General features: G+C 35.5%; 3 protein-coding genes across 3 annotated transcripts; all 3 read left to right on the top strand.

The window, feature by feature from the left end:
* The first annotated feature begins 741 nt into the window (after window positions 1-741).
* Window positions 742-3140, top strand: LOC128559688 (hillarin-like). Its single transcript, XM_053552026.1, has 4 exons — window positions 742-801; window positions 1297-1385; window positions 1873-2013; window positions 2696-3140. Exons 2-4 carry the CDS (start codon window positions 1333-1335, stop codon window positions 3033-3035), a joined length of 534 nt encoding a protein of 177 aa, XP_053408001.1. The 5' UTR covers window positions 742-801; window positions 1297-1332; the 3' UTR covers window positions 3036-3140.
* Window positions 3141-10761: 7621 nt separating this feature from the next.
* Window positions 10762-11283, top strand: LOC128559268 (uncharacterized). Its single transcript, XM_053550524.1, has one exon. The coding sequence runs from the start codon at window positions 10762-10764 to the stop codon at window positions 11281-11283; it is 522 nt and encodes a 173-aa protein (XP_053406499.1).
* A 3630-nt stretch (window positions 11284-14913) lies between these two features.
* On the top strand, window positions 14914-16614 carry LOC123546124 (uncharacterized). The gene has a single exon (XM_045332312.2). The coding sequence runs from the start codon at window positions 14914-14916 to the stop codon at window positions 16612-16614; it is 1701 nt and encodes a 566-aa protein (XP_045188247.2).
* Window positions 16615-22398: the final 5784 nt, after the last annotated feature.

The raw sequence follows: 22398 nt of genomic DNA, 5'->3' as shown, positions 1-22398 counted from the left end.
AGGCGTAGAAACAAGGAAGGAGGGGGAGGGGGGGTTGGCGGGGGGGTAGGTAGCGCACCCATCTCTCCAATTTTGTGCTTTAAATAACAGTACAAAAAGAAAACATTTGGATGCACAGAATGAACTAATATTAGGATTTACTTGATGTGATGTATATTGTGAAGAAGGTGAAGGTTTTTATTTACACAAAATACCTGATGTCAGCAACACCATCAAACTAGTGTAACAGCTTATTAACTGCTGTAACTGCTGGCAGTAGGAACAGTTAACTGCTGTAACTGCTGGCAGTAGGAGCATTTAACTGCTGTAACTGCTGGCAGTAGCAGCAGTTAACTGGTCCTCTATATAAAGCTAGCAAACACGATACTTGTCAAGTTTACTGAAATCTGCTAAGGATATATAATTATTTCACTTGTTCATACCAAAATTTATTAAGGGTACCGCTTGTTGTTGCGTATTCTAAACCGCACTTAATTGCGAATTACCTGGACATTGAATATGTAAATATTGTTTCATCAATTCATTTAACTGAAAAATCGGTCGTAAATCTTTAAAGTATTATGTATTGAAATTTTGAGAGTTTAGAAATAACATCTATGTTTTTTTCTCGGAAAACTATGTCATGGAATATTCCAACGATTGAGGCGTTAGAATTTCAAGATCGTAAGGAGCCGCCAAAGCCTCCGGAAAACTTCGAACTTCTTCCGAATGTTACCGAAGCGCCGAAACCAGCGCGTCGTGACTTTCTATGACTTCACGGACAGAAGGACGATCGAATCGTTAGATTCTCATGCAGAAGAGGTTAGAATATCACTTACTAGTATTTGTTTAGAAAGCCCTTAGTTTAAGTGATCCACCTTTTGATCTAGTTGCGCAAAAATTATAGGCCAAACAGCCATGTTAGCATAAAAACCAACCACCGTAAGCCACGGTCGGAACTTTGAATCGCTGCTTACAGAAACGAATATTCCGCCGAACTGGCACTTTAGAAACAAAGAAGCATCAGCAATTCTTTTTTTTTTTTTAAATTTCTACATCTACGGATTTGAATAAGAAAATATAATGTACGCCCTTGACTGCACCGGCATGAAAATGCCCTTAACATCTGTAAATTAAATGTATCTGTATATACATGTATGTGCTATATTTAGTGGCAATGTGGAAATTTTTTGAAATACCAGTTTTAGCATTTTAAGGTTTAAGATCTTTAGGAAGGTGTAAATGAGTAGTAAATTTATTGAAAACTAAATTATGTAATTATATGAGCTAATAGTACGAGTTTTGTTTGACCACCAGGTGGCGCAGTGTAACCACGACAGTTTCAGAGACCAAATGTGGGACCTAATCTTCTCGGTCAATGTTACCAACGATCTTGCAAAAGCTAGGTGTGTTTTTTATCCTATTTCTATAACCAAGATCACTTTATGACGTATTTGCTAACACTTTTTTCACTTGATAATTAACCTTTAATTTCTCAAAATTTAATTTTGCATTTCTTTTTTTGTTTTTTGTTTTGTTTTTTTTTTTATTAAACGTCGCACCGACACATGATAGGTCATCTGGCGACTCCGTGCATTATTTCATCACGAGCGGGCACCTGGGTAGAACCACCGACCTTCCGTAAGTCAGCTGGATGGCTTCCTCACATGAAGAATTCAACGCCCCGAGTGAGACTCGAGCCCACATCGATGAGGGGCAAGTGATTTGTATTTCTTAAAATGGAATTTTCGTGTTCTACTTATGGATATATACAAGTTTCGTTAGATTTTCAAATGAGATATATTTTCTCACAAAAATTCCTTGAGCAAAATGATTTTGCCAGATTTTTATATTGCTTTACTTTATAATTTTGTATTGTTTTGCATATTTCAGGCTTATATTCCGTTGGATTACAAAGAAAGATGTAGCAGATATCGAGTTTAAGACGGTTGAAAAAGACAGTCCAGAAGAAATCCTGATATGGTTGAAGATGGGAAGGTCAACTCCTGCTCATGTCTTCTATACCATGTGCTGGTAAAATATATAATAAATATCTATGGAACGCCACAACAGTTGTAATTTGTTATTATATTTTGCTTTCTGATAATTTCGTTTTACACTATGTTAGTAATCATGTATGTTCGATTTTGATTCTTAGTGCAAAACTGTTGTGATTAGACAATACATATCGTTACACGTGTAAAGCAGTTAAATATACATTATTAACATAATATATTTTCACACCAAGGTGAAAATACGTCGTCAGATTACTTTTGTTTGGGTCTAACGCCGTATTTCAACAGTATTTCAGTTACGTAACGGCGGGCAGTTAACCTAACAAGTGTTCCTGGATTCTGTACCAGTACCAACCTGTTCTCCGCAAGTAACTGCCAACTTCCCCATATGAATCAGAGATGTGGAGGACACAATGTCTTTTATCAAATCGTCACGGAGAACATACGCTTTGCCCAGGGATCGAACTCGGGACCCCGCGATCCTTAGATCTATCTGCGCTCTCCGCTAAGCGGATGGGCTCTTCAGATTTTACTGGTTACTAAAATCAAAGAATTGGGCAATGTATGTCCGTAGTATGTCAGTGGCCATTGTCATGTATATTCATAATTACTTTTCTTTGTCCATGTACTTAAAGGAATGAAAAGATAATCTCGTTTGGATGTTACATTTGATTGGTATTTGTTTTTGTTTTTTTTTTCAGTTTTGCCGGCCTTCACTGCAAGTTGATTTCCGGTCTAGCAAAGGGTGCCAACTACAAAATCGGGCAACCCATGACCCCTGAGGAATACCAGCATTGGTGGAATGCTGTGTATATTTACGGGAAATGGTGTCTTGTTGACAGTTACCTGGCAACCATTCCTATTATAAACAAAACTGGAACAGGCGAACTGAAATACAGTTTTAATGAAAACTATTTTCTAGTTGACCCAAATAAACTAATTTACACACATTTTCCGGAAGAACCACAGGCACTTGGTTGCACTGATGGTATGTTGAAAATTCGCTTTTTAAAGAATCTTAAAAATTTGGTCTCAGGATAGATATAAAGATAAGGTATTGCACTCCGCCATTATCGGCCATTATCGGCAACGGAACTACGGTCGACTGGTTTTGCAAACGGTAGTAAGCCACTAATTTATCGTGGCGTGGTAACTAGAACTACCTAACTACACAAATGTTAATTTCGACGCAAGACAATTTATTTTTCAAAATATTAAATTTGAATTAATAAAAAATTAAGAATTTCTATTGAGAATTAAAACATTTTAAATTTATTTTGAAAATATGAATTTGATAAGAAAAAAAACAAATACTATAAAAAGTAAAATTGCCGATCGATACTTAAGATATATAGAGATTTAGTTTTTGTTAAACTAATTCTTATGGACAAAACAGGGAGACAACTTTTTCTCGAAGATTACTTAAAATAATCGGAAAAAGTTGTTTCCCTTTGAAAATGAATGTCATTTGTACTTAAAATAATCGGGAACAGTTGAAAATGAATGCTATTTGTAAATAAATAAAGATAAACAATTGCTGAAAACTGTGTTCCAACTTGTTATGCGAAGTTTCATCACTCGCACGCTATTGCAAATGCATCAAAACGAACATGTGTAACTGTTCTTTGAAAAAGGTGAGTTTTTAAACGCGTTTAACTGTCCGGAAGTGGAGCCCCTTTAGGCAGCCCTTTTCCGGAATTCAATGTTTATATCAGTATACTGACACTTGTTTCGTAAATTAATATACATGTTTTACATGCTGTTCAATTTTCATGTCAAACAACTCTTTCTTTCTATGATTTGGTGTTGTTTGATTTTTGTTTCTCAAGGCCTCCATCGAAACCTTAAGATCAAGTAAGAAAAAGTTATTTTGTTGTTTTATTGATTTTTCTTCCGCCTTTGATTTAGTTTGGAGATCAGGTTTACGGAGTAAAATTTTTAAAAGTGGGATACGTGGTAAAATATTCAATGTTATAACCAACATGTACCAAAATATTAAGTCTTGTGTCTCGGCAAATGGACAGAACTCTGATCTATTTGAAAGTCATTGCGGGGTTCGACAGGGCGAGAATTTGTCTCCAGTTATGTTTTCATTGTATTTTAATATGATTTAGATAGACTTTTTAACCACGAAAAATGCAGGAATAAATTTAAATGCTGAAATTGACAACGCAGTCGTATTTCTACAACTACTGGTTTTACTTTACGCAGGATGATACTATTGTTATTAGCGATAACGAAAAAGATTTCCAAAACAGCCTAAATGATTTTGCTTCGTATTGCCGCGCTTGGAAGCTCAATATAAATTTTACAAAGTCCAAAATTATTGTTTTCGAACTAATAAGCCACAGAATTATAATTTTCTGTTAGGTGAACAAGTGGTTGATGTCGTAAAAACATATAAATATCTAGGAGTGCTGTTCGCATCATCGGGTAGTTTCTTACAATGCCAAAAGAATATTGTCTCACAAGCAAATAAGGCAAAGTTTGCACTTTTTTCAAGAATAAATAATCTGATCTTCCCGTGGATCTTCAGTTAAAGCTGTTTGATCACACCATCTTACCAATACTAACTTACGGATGCGAAGTGTGGGCTATAGTAATCTAGACATGATAGAAAATGTCCATTGTACTTTTTACGTAAAATGGAAAATGTAGGAGCAGTACCCCTAGGTATATGCTGTATGCAGAATTTGGGCGATACCCAATTGAAATTATCATTAAAGCTAGAATGATAAAGTTTTGGAATAAAATAATCTTATCCAAGCATTCTAAAATTGTTTATATTTGTTATCAGAACATGATACAGTCTGTACACGCTTTTAAATGGTCATCTTGTATTAAGAGCATTCTAGACAATACTGGCTATTCCTGTTACTGGCTTAATCAGGCGACATTAAATTGTAAAGGTATCGATATTTTGGTTAAAAGGGTTCTAACAGACCAATTTAACCAGCAGTGGTCAACTTCCCTAACTGGATCATCAAAAGGTACAGGCTATAGCCTATTTAAAGATAACCTTCAGATGGAAAGCTATTTGTTGTCGTTGCCTTGCTCGCTCCGACTAAGTCTCCTGCATTTCAGAACAGGAAACCATCGACTTCCGGTTGAAACCGGGCGCTGGCGACAATCTCACATTGCACATGAGGAGAGAAAGTGCCCACGGTGCCCACTTAACGATATTGGGGATGAAATGCATTACCTCTTAATTTGTCCTTTCTTTACAGCTCTTAGGAATAAATATATTCCTCATAGATTTTCCCATAGACCAAATATCCTGATATACAAAGAACTGTGACGTGCAAAAATGAAACAATTATCATAATTTATGCTTATTTGTTAAACATGTATTGCGAGAATTTAAGTAATTTCCTATCTGTATACACACCTTTCTTAAACAGTGTTTACTATGTACAAATGATTTAATAAGATTTAACAAACCAGTGTAAGTCCATGCATTACGAATTCTTGTTCGTTTGTATTTCAGTCAAGAAAGAAAATAAAGTACCTTCGTGTAAGTCCACGCATTCCGAAATCTTAATCCATTTTGATATCAGCATAAGGAAAATGTACTTTCGGACTTATTTTGTTTATTACAATTTAAGATAAACTCTCGATAGTAGCCTCCATTCATAAACTGTACACGTGGATTCCGTGATCTTCGCGCGCCCTGCGAACTCGTCCAATCAAAACAGAGTATATGCAAACCTAGCTACTTCTATATTACACAACAAAATAACGTGCCATATAATTTGTAAGCAATGTTTGTTTTTTTGTTGTTTTATTTTTCAACTTCTATTTTTGCTTTTGTCTCTTATTTCTACTTGTTATTTAAATCTGACATTATGTTATTGATATTTTTCATCGTATAGTATCATTTTTTTCTATTTAAAGTGTCTTCTTGATTTGATCACTTCCCCTTCAGAAATTACCACTCCCGTATGAACTTTATCAGTTATGTGTATTTATTTGTTCACATGTATTTACACCATGTAAACTGTGACTCTGAATAAAAGTATTGACTTGACTTGACTTGACTAGAAGTTGTGTCGTCGTCAGTTCACCGTCTTCGTATTTGTCCCAAGCGTCAAACAATGCCCCATGGAGTCTGGCGTATCTTGCTCTGTGTAGCCTCGTCAGTAGATGGGCTGATACAAGCCTGATTTGGAGATCTACCGTCTCGGCCTCTCTGCGAAGCAAAGGTAAAGGCCGTAATTGAAGTTGTGTAAAATAAGTATTATGGCAAACAAATACTTACTCTACAAATACAAAAATTTTAATAGTAAATGTAAAGATAGACACAATTTATTTCCATTGGTACATTTATAACATTCATATTTTAGATATGTAAATATATCTAACTGTTTTGCCAAATTTTTAATGTAATTTAATACAAGTCCAATAATTCATATTACCAAAATTGTACATTTTTCTTACAGCATCCTTTAATTATCAACATCCTAATCGCAAGTATGTACCTGCATTCGCGACGAGTGCAGATCAAGATCAGCTTTATATTGTTGGCTAATCATTCATTTTTTTCATGAAATGAAGTATAGATCGAGCCGTCTATTTCAGAAACGTAGTAGATTTTTTTCTTATACTGTTTTTCAAAAATAAAAATATTTATCAAGAACTCGTTTTTAATACACAATAATTTTTAATAACTCATTTGCAATTTGAGTAATATTATCGATTAAGTATGTGCGAATTACTTTAACGCAATCATCGAGATTAACTGCCATTAAATAGGTGCGATCATCTTCCATTGTATTGATCATTATGCTATTAACTATATATAAAGTCTTTATGACGAAACCACTTCTCACTTACTATATAAATTAAGTATGACGAACCGGTGATTTGACGAAACCACTGTAATTCACTTATTTCATGCGTTAATATTACATATTAACTCTGTATTACTAAAACAGATCAATGAAAAAGACTGTAAAACGAACTGGAGTACATGTCGATTTTTGCCTACAGAGCCAGAACCATAACACAGACACGTCGACAAAGATTGTAAAAGAATTATCATTACAATTTTTCACAGAATTCATGATGGACCTCCAGAAATTTATAATTTTAAACATGACATCACCGTACGTTAGGGATTCTAACTGACCAATCAGAGAGCTGCATTTTCGAGTTACATGCCAGTTTCTACTTGGGTATAACGAAGTATATTTACAATGAAAATAAAGTGACTAGAAATAAATATCACACTATTTTAGATATCAAATTAAGATTTTTCAATGCACATGCTTCAGACGATGCTACAAACAACAAAACTTTGAAATTTTGTTCAAATATTATATGGATTTAATACCTTTATTTTAGTTTAAAGTTTGAGATTTTACAAAGGGGTCTACGATAAAGTCCGAGTGAAATGTAATAATCACCAAAGTGGAAATAATTATCATTGCGCAATGTTTTGGACATGATAAAATTATGAATGGTAATAACTGATTGGTCTATTGCTGTACAGTTATTTTCCTGTCTCTTGACATGGTATTTTTCAAACATCTGATGTTGTTGGAGGAAACATAAGGTGTGCCTGCAGGTATAACTTCATTAGACACCTGGTAGAACCACCAACCTTCCATGTACCAGGATAAATTTTTTCAAGCGAAAGATTTCTACACCAAAGCAGGACTTATAATCCACACTGGTGAAGAGCATGTAAATGTAACTCCTCAGTTATGATGATAGTCTGTTAAATATTTACTTACCAGCAATATGTAGGTTATGGAATAACCTTTTTGACAGTTCACTGGTTTAAGACCACAAACACTATAATAATCTATTTCATTTTCAAATTTAAAATTATAAATCCGTATTTAAACAAATCAGCACTTTATCTTAGACAAAACTGACTTCAAAACTTAAAATTCTATAGCCTTCTGACATTGCCTCCTATAATATCTGAAATTTCCATCGATAAAATGGATATTCTCAATTGCTAGCTAACCTAAAATCAGACAAAGCTGCAGGACCAGACCATTTTTGTCCAGTTGCCTCCAGGAACTTAATGATGAAAATTGTTGATGTTCTACTGGTAATCTTCCACATTTTTTCTTCTCAGGCACTGTTCCCAAAAACAGAGATAAGATTTTGTTTGTCCTCTATTCAAGAAGGGGGACCCACATGACTTGGCAAATTGTCTGTTATATCATTCACTGTGTAAAACACTAGAACACATCTATGCATCCGATGTCTCTGTCCATCTTTCTAAACGTAACATTCTTTATGACCTCCAACATGGCGTTTCTGAAGGAGATATTGTAAAACTCAACCAACTGAGTTAATAGGTGAGCTGATTAACAGCACTTCCAGTCGTAAACAAACTGACTTAATTGTACTCGACTTCAGTAAGACTTTTGTTAAGATCATGGTGTCTGTCCACAAGTCATCAAGCGGTATTATGCATTTCTACTTGATAGAAAGTCAATTTGTAGTTTTTGACGGGCGAATTCCAAAGATAGTACCAATGGCATCTGGGTTTCCACAAGGTTCCATCCTACACCTCAGTATTTTTATTTTATATTAGCGATCTCCCATTTTCAATCAAGTCTCAAATCCGACATTTTGCCGACGATAATGTAGTATACATATACCTTATTATGATATCAATTCTGTGGATGGAAACAAAATCCTCCAGGAAAATCTTAACAAGCTAGAACAATGGGTAAATAAGTGGGACATGGAGTTTAATCCTTCTAAATTAGGCACTACATGTCACAAAAATCAAAGCTGTCATCAAAACAAATATTTACTCCATGGCTATATTTTATAGTTAATTGTCAGTGCAAAATAGTGTGACAGATGTAAAATATCACTTAAATATCTTTAAATGCTAATAAAACGCTTAATTCATAATCATCGCAACAACAAACGAAAACGTCAAAACATAAGCATACAAATACTTGTCCGCCACAGCTAGAATATGCATATACCATCTTGTCCCTAAGTAATACTATGGAATAACCTTGACCTTGTAGAATAACCTGACCACAAAGTTTCAGATGTACTGTGGAATAATCTTGACCACCCTGACCTTGCAGCTTTCAAAGTGGTTGTAGCAACCATAAAGTATATGTACTAGACCAGAGTGCTATGGGTTTTTTTTATCTTTTAATGCTTATTCTTTTTTAATCACACTTACCATGCTAACATTCCTTTAGCCTTTTCATTTTAGCTGATGTCGGACCCAAAAGTCTTTTAGAACTCTTTTTCAACATAACTAGCAAGTCGACGTGTATCCCATGTCTCTATCAGTCGAGAGATGACTTGACATTATGAGAGAGAGAGAGAGAGAGGGGGAGGGAGGGGGAGAGAGAGAGAGAGATTTTTAATACCTGCCTGCAGCCACTTATGAAGTATATACCTACCTTTCATACAGAAATACATTTTCAATTTTTATAAATTAAATATCTGACATGTGCATTGTGAATAAGTTCTTTTTCTATAATTTAATGTTGTGAGCTTGTTTTTGACCTTGTGTAACATTTTTATTACATAGTTTAAAAAAAAAGACAACAGTCTTGATCAACTCTCAAAAGCCGGAAATAATTTAGTGGTTCAAAACCTTTTCATTACCCGTCATACACCGGTCATACACTTCCGTTGCCTCGTCAGATATATACCTTATATGTAATAATATACAAAAACCTAAAATTTTAACTTTTTTAATAAAAGGGATTCACTTACAGTAAATAATGTTTTTGAATACAGGGAGCACTGGTGCACGTATTAAAACCAACAAACAGTAGGTACAGGCCAATATAAGAAAAATACTATCAGTGCAACCAAGTGCCTGTGGGAAGAACCAGTATGGCAGTTAATAAACAATACAGTCACTCTTGATGAATTTACTTTGCAACCAAAAATTACGCCACATTTCCTGCAGTTTGGTCTGCAAACGGTATCACACAAAGCTGGAGTGATTTACACGACCGATGAAATAGAAATCCACTTAGGGTTTCCATCAAAACGCACAGGGTTGAAATTTGTGTTCAACATGATCTACGAAACCGGTGCGGATGACTTTAACGGTATAAAATTAAACCAATATGGTATGGTTGAATGTTTACCAAATATGGCGGTGATCCGTGTCAGTCTTCAAAAAAAGGAACCTATTCTCTTCATATATTTGGTAAGGAAGACACTCCAACGGGAAAAGATATTTCTTTCTCGCAAGTTTGTGAATACCAGTTAAATCAAGAGAAGGAGCCGCAAAAAGTCGTCTGTCCTTACCCGCCTTGTTCTTCTTTGATGTGGGGACAAGGCCCGGGATTTTATCAGCTAGGACTAACGCCGGGAAACAATCGTGCCATTGTACATTCAAAAGCAGGAAAAGCAGAAGTTAGGATTAAATGATCAAGGCGATACAGTTGCGTTCCCAGGTTAAACTTAGCGCAGTTTCAGTTTCGCAAGATTTGCCTCTTGTTGTCTACAAAATCGTAGAAAATATGGCCTCCTTTACAGTCATCACAACCGAAAAAGGTCGCTATGGGCTTGAAATTTATGACGTGATCCAGGACACGCAAGATGCAGAAGATATGAGATTCCGCAGGTGGCGCAATATTTGGTAGAATGCAATGACGTAACAACCTAATAAGATCTTCCAAAATTACCACCAGGGTTCCTAGGGCCACAACCGAAGTTCACCGAATTTGGTCTCCGAACGCTAAATGAGCATGACCCTCTTGTGGAACTCAGGGACGGGAACCATATAGAAATCCAACTTGCTACTACGCGAGATATGAAATTCAATGCTCAGCTTATTCAGGCCGACACGGGTCAAGACGTTTCGGACTTTATCTTCATCCAAACCCAACCCTCCATCGTCACATTCCTTGTGAACATTCCCTCTTCCGGTTTCTACAAGTTACAAATCCATGGCAACGTAGCCGAGGACCAGTCCCATACATCCCTTGGTCTCTTCAACTATCTTATCCGCTGTAAAGAAGTCACAGAGTCCGTGTACCCATACCCACGTCAGCTTGGTCACTGGAAAGAAGGCTGTTACATGTTCGAACCGTTAATCCTGCACGCGGATATGAATCAACCGGAAGTGAAATTTCGCACTCACGTTCCGAAAGCAAAACAAGTGGTTATATTGGTAGAACAAAACGTCTGTCCTTTGGAGTCGCTTGGTCCGGTACAGTGGGAAGGAAACATCAATTTGTCCAAATATTACGGCACGGATACGATAGTGATATTAGCAGCAAATTATGGGGGTGATGAGGAAAGATTTGCTACACTTTTAGAATACAAATTGTAGTGGTCCATAAAATAGTATTAGATAGCAAACAAATTACATTCGTGAGTGTCACGTTGAAGAATTTAAAATAGCGTCAGTCATGAAGATCAGTAGTTTACAATTTTTCTCATCGGTATTGATGCCTTTTCCTCTCTTCTATAGTTACTGAGTCTATATAAAAGTCTCAGGCTGCATAAACATGTAAAAAAGCAGAATGTGGGGAGGCTGATGTAAAGTAAATACGTTATTTTACCTGAATTAGCAACATTATAATGTTAACTTATTCCACAGGACATGTGGGATGCCAACAATTTTTCCACAGGCTATGTGGAATACCAACATCTAGACAAAAGTGGACCATTTAAGGAAGAACAGTGTCACTGAGACGTTACTCTCACCAACATAAACTTCTCTTTTTTAAAGAAGTATAGATGAGTAACTTGTGAAAAGCCGAAAGAGTTTTCGTTACTTGTTGGTAAAACGAAATCATGAACTTCGGCCTGTTACTATAGACATTACAGACACACTGAAAGAATTCAGCTGTAAACTCTGTGTTAATTTTTCATTATATAAATAATTATAAATCTAAGTACCCAAGATTTTTTTGATGATTTTTTTTATTCAAAGTACCCAAGAACTTTACATTTTGAAAGAATTCTGTTAGTAATACAAGAATACAAGAAGACATGTGAGCCGCGCCATGGGAAAACCAACATAGTGGGTTTGCGACCAGCATGGATCCAGACCAGCCTTCGCATCCGCGCAGTCTGGCCAGGATCCATGCTGTTCGCTAACGGTTTCTCTAATTACAATAGGCTTTGAAAGCGAACAGCATGGATCCTGGCCAGACTGCGCGGATGCGCAGGCTGGTCTGGATCCATGCTGGTCGCAAACCCACTATGTTGGTTTTCCCATGGCACGGCTCATGTATTGTAGCCTCATCATGACAGGAAAATCTACTGTAAATAAAATACTTGATGTAAGCAGAAATAATTTTTTTCATGAGATTTTTTTCAAGTATATGTTTATTTACTGGATTTAATTGATCAGATATTATGTCTTTTAAAATGACTATGTCAGTTGAATTTTTATTCTACTTGATTGTGCAAATGGTGCCCATATTCTAGTTTTACGCTAGTTTTGAAAGTGCCATTTAATCAAGAATTTTTGCTGATGTGGTGTGCTTTAAAATCAATAGTTTACATTAAGTAGCCAAACTTTGATGAAGACAGTTTGGATTTAAAAAGCACATGACACTCAAATAATGACAAAAATATGTGTTCAACTTGTTTACATTAGATTTTACAGATAAATGGATAAATATTCTATGGTAAGAACAAATAAGTAGTAGGTTTAATTACAACCAGAACATTTCAATAAGATTTCAAGTTTACATTTTGTACATGCATAGTTTGTGTTTCATGATAGCATAATACATTTCGATAGATTTCAATGGATCACATTTTTTCTTGGCTCAGATTCAATGTTAGTAACATACCACCGAACATTCAAGTTTTAAATTAATTTCAAATTCATATTTAGAAATTTGCGTTAGTTGAAAAAACTATTTCCGCCATAATGATCTCAAGTATCAATTTGATCAATATTTGATCCATATAACGCATATTTAATTCTTTTTCTGAGACCCGGGGTAATAGTCTGGTGTCACTGGAATAATAAAGTGGTTCTTCTGTTGAAACTTAAAATGCATATGTATGAAAGCGATCGCATATTATTAGCATTTCCTCTATGAATTCATTTTTGTCCCATATACATTGTATTATATTTTGTTGATGTTATAATACAGTTTAAGTATATTTCAAATGTTGAATAAATTTTCAAAGAAAAGTCAATATTTTCAGTCTTTCTCATGGTGCCACTTTTCTACCCGACGGCATTCATTTGCCGCTCGACTTTTGGGCCTGCTGAAATTGTGAACATTAATGGATATACTTATCTAGTGGCATGAAATTAGCATATCAAAGTAGAATTATGCAAGTAAAACCTGAACCACATTCATTACATTGTATTATTTATTATATTATGGCTCATCTGACTTCGAATGCGTAGTCGGCTACAAAAAGAAAGTTCCTAATGAATTTCAAGTAAAATCTGTTTTTCAACTTTAAGTTAAAAATGACCAGATCATAACTTTGTATAAATTGCTCATTTCGATTATAAAAATAACACGTTTGTGCTTACTGTTGATCGGTATAAAAGCAGAAACTGTCTCGGTACCAGTTATATTTTATTTTGCTGTCAACTGCTTCGTTCCCTCTCTCACAATATATAATTTGCGTGTAAAAGTACCCTCATTTATTGTTACAGCGTATGCTTAATTGTTAATGAAAATCACGAAAATACGATGGTGAAAGTCCAAAATACAATGGTAAAAAACTAAAAACTACGATAGTGAAAGTCGAAATCACGAAACCACTATAGTGAAAATGTGAAATGATATCGCATTTTCATCATCGTGGTTTCGTGATTTCGACTTTAACCATAGTAGTTTCGTGATTTCGACTTTCAATGTAAGGGGCTCAGGAATTACATTTTCTATTGTCCAAACGGAACAGAGTTGGCCGCCAGAATAAGGGTGTATGTTTCCTATGAAAATTAATCATATTCAAACAAAAGTTGCTAAAACTATACATAATTTATCTTTTTAAATATATAAGTTTTTGTAGAATTATTCAATCATTACAAAATACATATTTCAATTGTGAGCTCAAGCTCACCATAAGGGTCATCGGGGCTGAAACTTCGTTGCCATGTTTGACTAAATTACACCCTTTTATGCATAACAAAATCATAATTAGTATCGATTTTATGTTTTCGCGGTTCACAGTAACCTTTACGGAAATGAATTATTTCGAAAATGTTTATCCGTCCGTACGATCTCTAGACATACTAAAGACTGTTAAATGGTTAGTGCGGCCACTGTCCCATTTCTTTAATTAGAATGCAGCTTAATCATTTGCAAATAGCTTTTCTGACGACATTCCACACATGGAAATTTGTTGAAAGCTCTTTTTATAAGGCTGTATTTTTAAGGTAAAATTGTTAGTCCGTACATTTAATTGGCAGGCACCTGGGAGGAACCACCATCCTTCCATAGACCAGCTTGATGGCTATTTTACTTGAAAGAATTATAGTGTCGGACTCGCAGCGGTGAGGGGCAAGTGATTCTAAGCCAGCGGACATAACAACTATGCCACGGAAGTCCCACTACAAACGCAGTTTTGCATCTTTGTCATGGTACTTTCCAGAACAATTGCATGAATGTGTCATATCTCTGTCACTACCTTGTTGTTGTTCTTTCCTATAATCACCTATCGACAAACCGATTTCACGAAAGTTTTAACGGAACATCTTAGTTTAACTTTTATTTTAATAGAGACAAGTAATATAACTTACATGCATTTAATGAAGAAGTAAAACTGTATAGTCTCCCCGTATTTAACCTGTACGACGGAAAAACTTCCTGTTTCTTATCCGATGTGAACTTTGGACAATACCCAGTTTACATTTAGGACAGTATTTCGTATCTCAGAAAACAAATAAATGATTTACTGAAGTAAAGAAACGTAATTTAGCAGTGTTTATAGAATATAACCAAACGGACATGTAAAAATAGTAAATGAACTAAATATGGAAGTGTCAGGACGTACAAAATCCAACCAGGAAGATGGAAAAGAAAACATCATATGCCAACCGTGCCACGGTGACGGCGATAATGTACCAGCAGAGGGATACTGTGAAACCTGTAATGAATATTTTTGTTCGTCATGTCTAAAATTTCATCGTAAACAGTCTGTAAGCAAGAATCACGTGATCAGATCTAAAGCTGAAATGCCAAGGGTCCAGATTCAGACCGATCCATGTTCTGAGCTCTGTGCTGTCCACAAAACCGAGATAGTGAAATTCTATTGCCAAGTACACAACTTAGTGGGATGTAGTGATTGTATGGTGTTGGAACATAAATCCTGCAAGGTTCAGTTAGTTTCTGATGTATCCGGTAACTATGGCAACAGTGATGAACTTGAGCAAATAAAGAAGAAGATAGAAGATCTCCGAAAAGATATATCAGCCTCAAAACATGAAATAAAGCGAAGTTTGCAAGTTGCTGAGGAGGTGAAGATCAAAATTATCAAAGATATAAAATCCTATCGCAGAGAAATGAACAGTTACCTAGATCATGTTGAAACAGATCTTATACAAGAAGTTGAAAAGCTAAATACTAATGATGTTTCTCAACAAAGTCAGTTTCTAGACGAATGTAAAGCCATGGAAAACGAAATTAATGATTTTCAGGATAAACTAGACAAATATGCCGACAAGATTAATCAGTTGTTTGTAACAGCAAAATTGGCACGGATGAAAATAGAAGAATTTCAAAAGGATTCAGAAAATCTTGCTTCAAGAAGTCAAATAAATGTGTGCAAGTTCGAGCCTTGCAAAGAAATGGAATCACTAAAACGAAACCAGACACAATTAGGACACATTGCGACACAAACGCAGGCATTTACTGTACACAGAAAGAAATATTTAGTCGATATGAAGGCACACTATGAGAAGAAGCTCGATGTAAAAACTACTGGTGACATTAGTATTTGCTGGATTACAGGATTAGCAATGCTTTCTCCTGATGAGCTTCTGCTTGTGGATTATCAAAATGATTCTCTGAAGGTTCTGAATGTAAGAGACAATACGATCACAACAAGGTATAAAACACCTGGTGAGCCATGGGATGTAACAGTGATAAATTCTGGAACTGTTGCAGTCACCTTACTCAATAAAGGGAAAATTTTGTTTATGAGCACCAAAAACGGACTATCTGAAAGCCACAGCCTGGAAGTTAGAAATGGATGCAGAGGGATTGATCATCATAATGGTGTCATTGCAGTGTCCTTTATCGGCCCACCAGCTGTCCAGATACTGAACATGAAAGGTGACATTCTACATGAAGTCAAAGATACGAGCATGTTTCAGCGTCCAGAGTACATAGCTTTCAGAGGTGATAAGAGTATTGTTGTGTCTGACTGTGGTAAACATGCAGTGTATGAGCTAACAGTAGATGGGCAACTAAAAGCAACGATGACGAGTGAGAATCTTAAATCACCAGGAGGACTTGCAGTGACCAGCAATGGAACTGTTGTTGTTTGTGATCAAGGTAACAGCGGAAGGGTGAGCATGATAATACCAGATACAAGAGAAATTCTGCCTCTCTTTGTGCAGCATGACCAGAAACCATCGTCAATTCTTGTTTGTGAAGAAAGCAACAAACTGTTTATATGTGAAGACAGTAGTTCTGATGATTGTAATTATATAAAAATGTATAATCTAAAATAGAGTGCAAAACTAGAAAAGAACAGTTTATTTGGCAGTTTGGCGTAATCTGCAACACTTATAAACTGTACATACTCAATAAGAAATGATTTAAGTATTGTTTACTTTTTATAAACAAGAGGGCCATAATGGCCCTATATTGCTCACCTGTTACATTGCACTTAAAAACAAGAAGGTCAAAAAATCATAATCAAGATCAATCAAAAGAATTATGAGAAAATATAGTTGAAATTTTCTTAAAGTTACTTCAAATAAAATTATATTTAAATCAGGCTGGTAGTTTCATACTGGTACATGGTTTTCTGTATATGGGAAAATGAGCCTCTCCCCCAAGAGGCCATTTTTTTAATGAATCAAAATTATTTGAAGGAATATAGTAGAGGATCACCCAAGGAACACTTGTCTTGTGTAAAATTGTTTTGAAATCAGTTTTCTACATAGCCATAAATCCAAAGGACAGGAATAACAAAGGGAAGAAATTTAACCAAAAAGAAAACAAAAATTTTTACAAGGCACATAAAAAGTGAAGAAACTGAAAACAAATCTAAGTACTGAGAAAAAATATCTAAGTCCAAAGGGCAGGAACAACAAAGGGATGAAATTTAACCAAAAAGAAAAAAAAATTCTTACAAGGTACAGATATGTCAAAATACACCTAAAAATTGGAGGTACCATCCATGTTGTACCACAGAAAAGTGGTCTCATTTTTTCCCTACAGTCAATAATAAAAAAAGTTACAAAAATAAGCTATCTATAGTATCAAAAAAGGGAAGTTATTAAAAAAAAAATATTGTAAGTGAACAAAAGAAGGATCTGCCAAATAAAAACAAGAGCACTGCAATGCAACGCAAATGCAGAGCAATATACACACAAAACAAAGTCATATGACCTTTGACCCCTAAGTGTGACCTTGACCTTGAAGTGAGCCATCCAAAACATGTGCTCTGTACGTCGTTTTGATGAGGTGAACATTTATGTCATTTATGTCCTTCAAGGAGTTCAAGAATTACATAGCGGAAGGGAAATTGCTAATCAACAGACAGACAGACAGACAGACACCGAAGCGATAACATAGTACGTCCCTTCGGGCGTATAAAAAGGAATCAAGATCTTATGGTAATACAAGTTGTGTGCAAGTCTGATTAAAATCAAATCATAAACGAAGCTGCTATTGTGCAGACAAGGACAAAATAGCCAATTTTGGCCCTTTCAGGGGCCATAACTCTGGAACCCATCACGGAATCTGGCCGGTTGGAGAAAGGAACCAAGAGCTTATGGTGAAACAGGTTTTGTGCAAGTTTGATTAAATTAAAATCATAAATAAAGCTGCTATTGTGCAGACAAGGTCAAAATAGGTAATTCTTGCCCTATCAGGGGCCATAACTCTGGAACTCATTATGGAATCTGGCCAGTTCAAGAAAGGAACCAAGATCTTGTGGTTATACAAGTTGTGTGCAAGTTTAGTTAAAATCAAATCATAAATGAAGCTGCTATTGTGCAGACAAGGTCAAAATAGCTTGTTTTGGCCCTTTCAGGGGCCATAACTCTGGAACCCATTATGGGATCTGGCAGGTTGAAGAAAGGAACCAAGATCTTATGGTGACACAAGTTTTGTGCAAGTTTGATTAAATCCAAATCAAAGATGAAGCTGCTATTGTGCAGACAAGGTCAGAATAGCTAATTCTGGCCCTTTCAGGGGCCATAACTCCGGAACCCATAATGGAATCAGGCCAGTCCAAGAAAGGAACCAAGATCTTATGGTGAAACAAGTTGTGTGCAAGTTTGGTTAAAATAAAATCATAAATAAAGCTGCTATTGTGCAGACAATTTTAAAATAGCTAATTTTGGCCATTTCAGGGGCCATAACTCTGGAACCCACAATGGAATCTGGTCAGTTCAAAAAAGGAACCAAGATCTTATGGTGATACAAGTTGTGTGCAAGTTTGGTAAAAATTAAATCATAAATAAAGCTGCTTTTGTGCAGACAAGGTCAAAATAGCTAATTCCGGCCCTATCAGGGGCCATAACTCTGGAACCCATAATGGAATCTGGTCGGTTCAAGAAAGGAACCATGATCTTGTGGTGATTCAAGTTGTTTGCAAGTTTGGTTAAAATAAAATCATAAATGAAACCACTATCGTGCAGACAAGAAATTGTTGACGGACGGACTGATGACGGACAAAGAGTGATCACAAAAGCTCACCTTGTCACTATGTGACAGGTGAGCTAAAAATGTTTATGTGAAACGGATTATATAATATTAGTCATTCTGTACACGTAACATGCTAACATAAGGTTGTTGTACGGTTTATAACTACCTTTACGTACCTGAATTTTAGTTACAGTTTTCATACTTCATCTACTTTTATGTTTCCTAATTTCTAGTAAAGTTCAAGTACCAAATCGCTTTTTAAAGACTGGAAAGGCTCTCTACTGAGTGGGATGTTCAAAATGAAATATGCCTTTAATAACATAGACATAAATTTGAAATGGGCTGCTACAAAATATATGTCAGTTTGTATGTAGAGGTTTGATACCAGTATTTAAGAATTTTATAAGCAAATCATGAAATAAGACTAGTACAACCAACGTTTCAGACATACTGTATGAATATCCAGTTGCAACCCTTATATTGTATAATTAATATTAAATATTTCTTATCGTTCACTACTAGAATTTTGAATTTGACAGAATATTTTTAGCTAGAATATGTGTATATGATGATATGTGTTGTAGCGTCAAAGGGAAACCACATCAAATACATTGTGCTAGATATTAGCAGAAGAAATAGTTTGACTTTGACTTTTTTCTCTCCAACTATTAGTATACTTACTTTTTTACATGTATTAGATATATTTATGAAATTATTACTACAGAGAACTGAAAATCTAATTACCGAATACCCCTAGACTGGCTCCCATCTCAATATTAACAAGAGCTGTCCTTAAGACAGCCAATGCTGGACTGTTGTTGTCCCAGAAGCAGGAATTATACCCAAAATGTTGAAATATCTATAGAGTTTCAATCCAATATCTGCATTAGTTTTGGAGATAGTAACTTGCATGCAAAACTTTACCCAGGATTTTCTAAGTCCAAAAGGGGGCCTAATTTGGCCAAAATACCTGTCAGAGTTATGGGACTTGACTAAAAAAAAAATAAGTTTCAAAGCTATATGCCTTTAAATAATAGCTATATGTACCTTTCAACCTAGGATTTTTAAGTCCAAAAGGGGGCATAATTTAGCTTAAAATGCATGTCACAGTTATGGGACTTGATGATATCGCCTAGTTTTATAACAACAAAGACACATGTGAAATTTAAATTCAATATCTATTTTCGTTTTGGAGGTACTAAAACTTTAACCAGGATTTTCCAAGTCCATAAGAGAGCCTAAATTTGGCCAAAATACATGTCAAAGTTATGGGTTTTGACTAGTGAGGTAAGTAATTGACTTGGAAATAGAAAAAATAAGCTTCAAAGGTATATGCCTTTAAATGGTAGCTATACATACTTACATTGCACTTTAAGGTGTGACGCCGACGCCTGGGTGAGTAGAATAGCTCGAACTATTCTTCGAATATTATTCTGTGATATTCCTCACATACTAAGTTTTTTTCATTAATGTAGTTCTGCACATCTGATAAACCTAAAGCAATGGCGTCTCTTGTCCGGTTACTGTAGAAAAAAGCCTGGGCCGGTATATGGAAATGAAAACCATTTTATGAATTAATGGCAACCCGTGAGAAAATGTATTTAAGCTGCATTATTTAAAGGTAAAATATGATATTAAAACATTTAGCATGTTAAGTAATTCCAACTAATGATAAAATCAGCATGTGATGTACAGATCTTTAATCATTGGCAAATATCTCAAAAACGAGCGCATGGACCTTTACATTTTATTTCACCATTATAGACCACGTTTATTTATGACTGTGATAAGTTCAGCAGAAAAATTATTGTTTGCGAAAAAGTTATCAAAATTGTGGTTTTTCCGTACACACCCATTACGGGAACTTGTACGAGGTTCAAATCTTTCAAATCAGTCTAGCAAAAAATCAAGCAGTACACGACCCTATACTTTTGTTTGCCGAATTTTCCTAGTACATTCTGAAATTTTGAAAAATCAGGGTTTTATCAAATTCTACATTTTAGAATAATTTTTATTCAAACGTGCAGAACTACATATACCTTAATGGTGGAAGTATAAACTTCAGGTTGTTTATATGATGAAATTATTGGCCTTTGCTCCAAACAGGAATGGTTCAGCCATCAGATGAAAGTGTTTCTAGTTGTGTATTTGCAATATTTATTAACTAAGCTCCATGCTAGAATATCCTGTGGTGCCATTTTGGTTGTTACATAAGTCATAATGTCATGATGTGACACTTCAGAAAAGCAGTAAAATCGATATTTACTAGGTGTTTTCTCCTGTATAATGCATGATGGCCTTAATAAAATTCAATACAGTTTCAATTTTACAATGTGTTTGATAAGAAAAAGTCAGAAATATGTGTTTAACTTTTTTATCCTTAGGTAGTTTACAGAGAAGTTGCCATATCATAAAATTTGACAAAGGAGCATAACTTCTTTGAAAATTACTGAACAGTCTATAATGCACATAATAAATTGGCAATGATCACTCCTGTAAGGTTTTGTGGAAATCCGATCAATAATATGAGAGAAGCAGCCAGACCTTCGTAAAAATTGATGGATTAAGGACCTTATAATGATGTTACAGACGAAGATTGATGAAGATCCATCAAGTGGTTCATGAGAAGTTGTTTAAAGGTATTTCTATTTTTAGCTCTAGCGGCCCTAAAAGGGGCCAAGTGCCCCAATTTGAACAAACTTTACATAGGACCATATACTGATTCTACAGACCATGTTTGATGAAGATCAATCAAGCGGTTCATAATAAGAAGTCAGTTAAAGGTATTTCTTCTTTTAGCTCCCTAAAAGGGCCCAAGTGCCCCCATTTGAACAAATTTGGGAGAGGACCTTATAATGATGCTACAGACCAAGTTTGATGAATATCCATCAAGCGGTTCATGAGAAGAAGTTGTTTAAAGTTATTTCTATTTTCAGCTCTAGCGGCGCCTAAAAGGGGCCAAGTGACCCCAATTGAACAAGTTTGAGAGAGGACCTTATAATGATGCTACAGACCAAGCTTGATGAAGATCCATTAAGCAGTTCATGAGAAGAAGTCGTTTAAAAGTATTTCTATTTTTAGCTCTATCGGCCCTAAAAAGGGGCCAAGTGCCCCCATTTAAACAAATTTGGGAGAGGACTATATAACGACACTACAGTCCAAGTTTGATGAAGATCCATCAAGCAGTTCATGAGAAGAAGTCGTTTAAAGGTATTTCTATTTTAATCTCTAGCGGCCCCTAAAAGGGGCCAAGTGCCCCCATTTGAACAAACTTGGGAGAGGGCCATATAATGATGCTACATACCAAGTTTGATGAAGATCCATGAAGCAGTTAATGAGAAGTTGTTTAATGGTATTTCTATTTTTAGCTCTAGCGGCTTCTAAAAGACGCCAAGTGCCCCCATTTGAACATACAAAGTTTGATGAAGATCCATCAAGCAGTTCATGAGAAGAGGTTGTTTAAAGGTATTTCTATTTTTAGCTCTAGTGGCCCCTAAAAGGGGCCAAGTGCCCCCATCTGAACAATTTTGGGAGAGGACCATATATTGATGCTACAGATTAGATCTGATGAAGAGCCATCAAGCGGTTCATGAGAAGAAGTCGTTTAAAGGCTTACGCTAGAATTCCTTGTATAT

Source organism: Mercenaria mercenaria, chromosome 9 (genome assembly GCF_021730395.1).
Source record: "Mercenaria mercenaria strain notata chromosome 9, MADL_Memer_1, whole genome shotgun sequence".
Classification (NCBI taxonomy): Eukaryota; Metazoa; Mollusca; class Bivalvia; order Venerida; family Veneridae; genus Mercenaria; species Mercenaria mercenaria.
This window is presented reverse-complemented; position numbering and strand designations above follow the sequence as displayed.

Coding starts and splice junctions, on each gene's coding strand:
- LOC128559688 (XM_053552026.1), top strand. CDS start 1,333: ATGTGGGACCTAATCTTCTCGGTCAATGTTACCAACGATCTTGCAAAA. Junction 1,386..1,872: donor AACGATCTTGCAAAAGCTAG/GTGTGTTTTTTA, acceptor TGCATATTTCAG/GCTTATATTCCGTTGGATTA. Junction 2,014..2,695: donor GTCTTCTATACCATGTGCTG/GTAAAATATATA, acceptor TTTTTTTTTCAG/TTTTGCCGGCCTTCACTGCA.
- LOC128559268 (XM_053550524.1), top strand. CDS start 10,762: ATGAAATTCAATGCTCAGCTTATTCAGGCCGACACGGGTCAAGACGTT.
- LOC123546124 (XM_045332312.2), top strand. CDS start 14,914: ATGGAAGTGTCAGGACGTACAAAATCCAACCAGGAAGATGGAAAAGAA.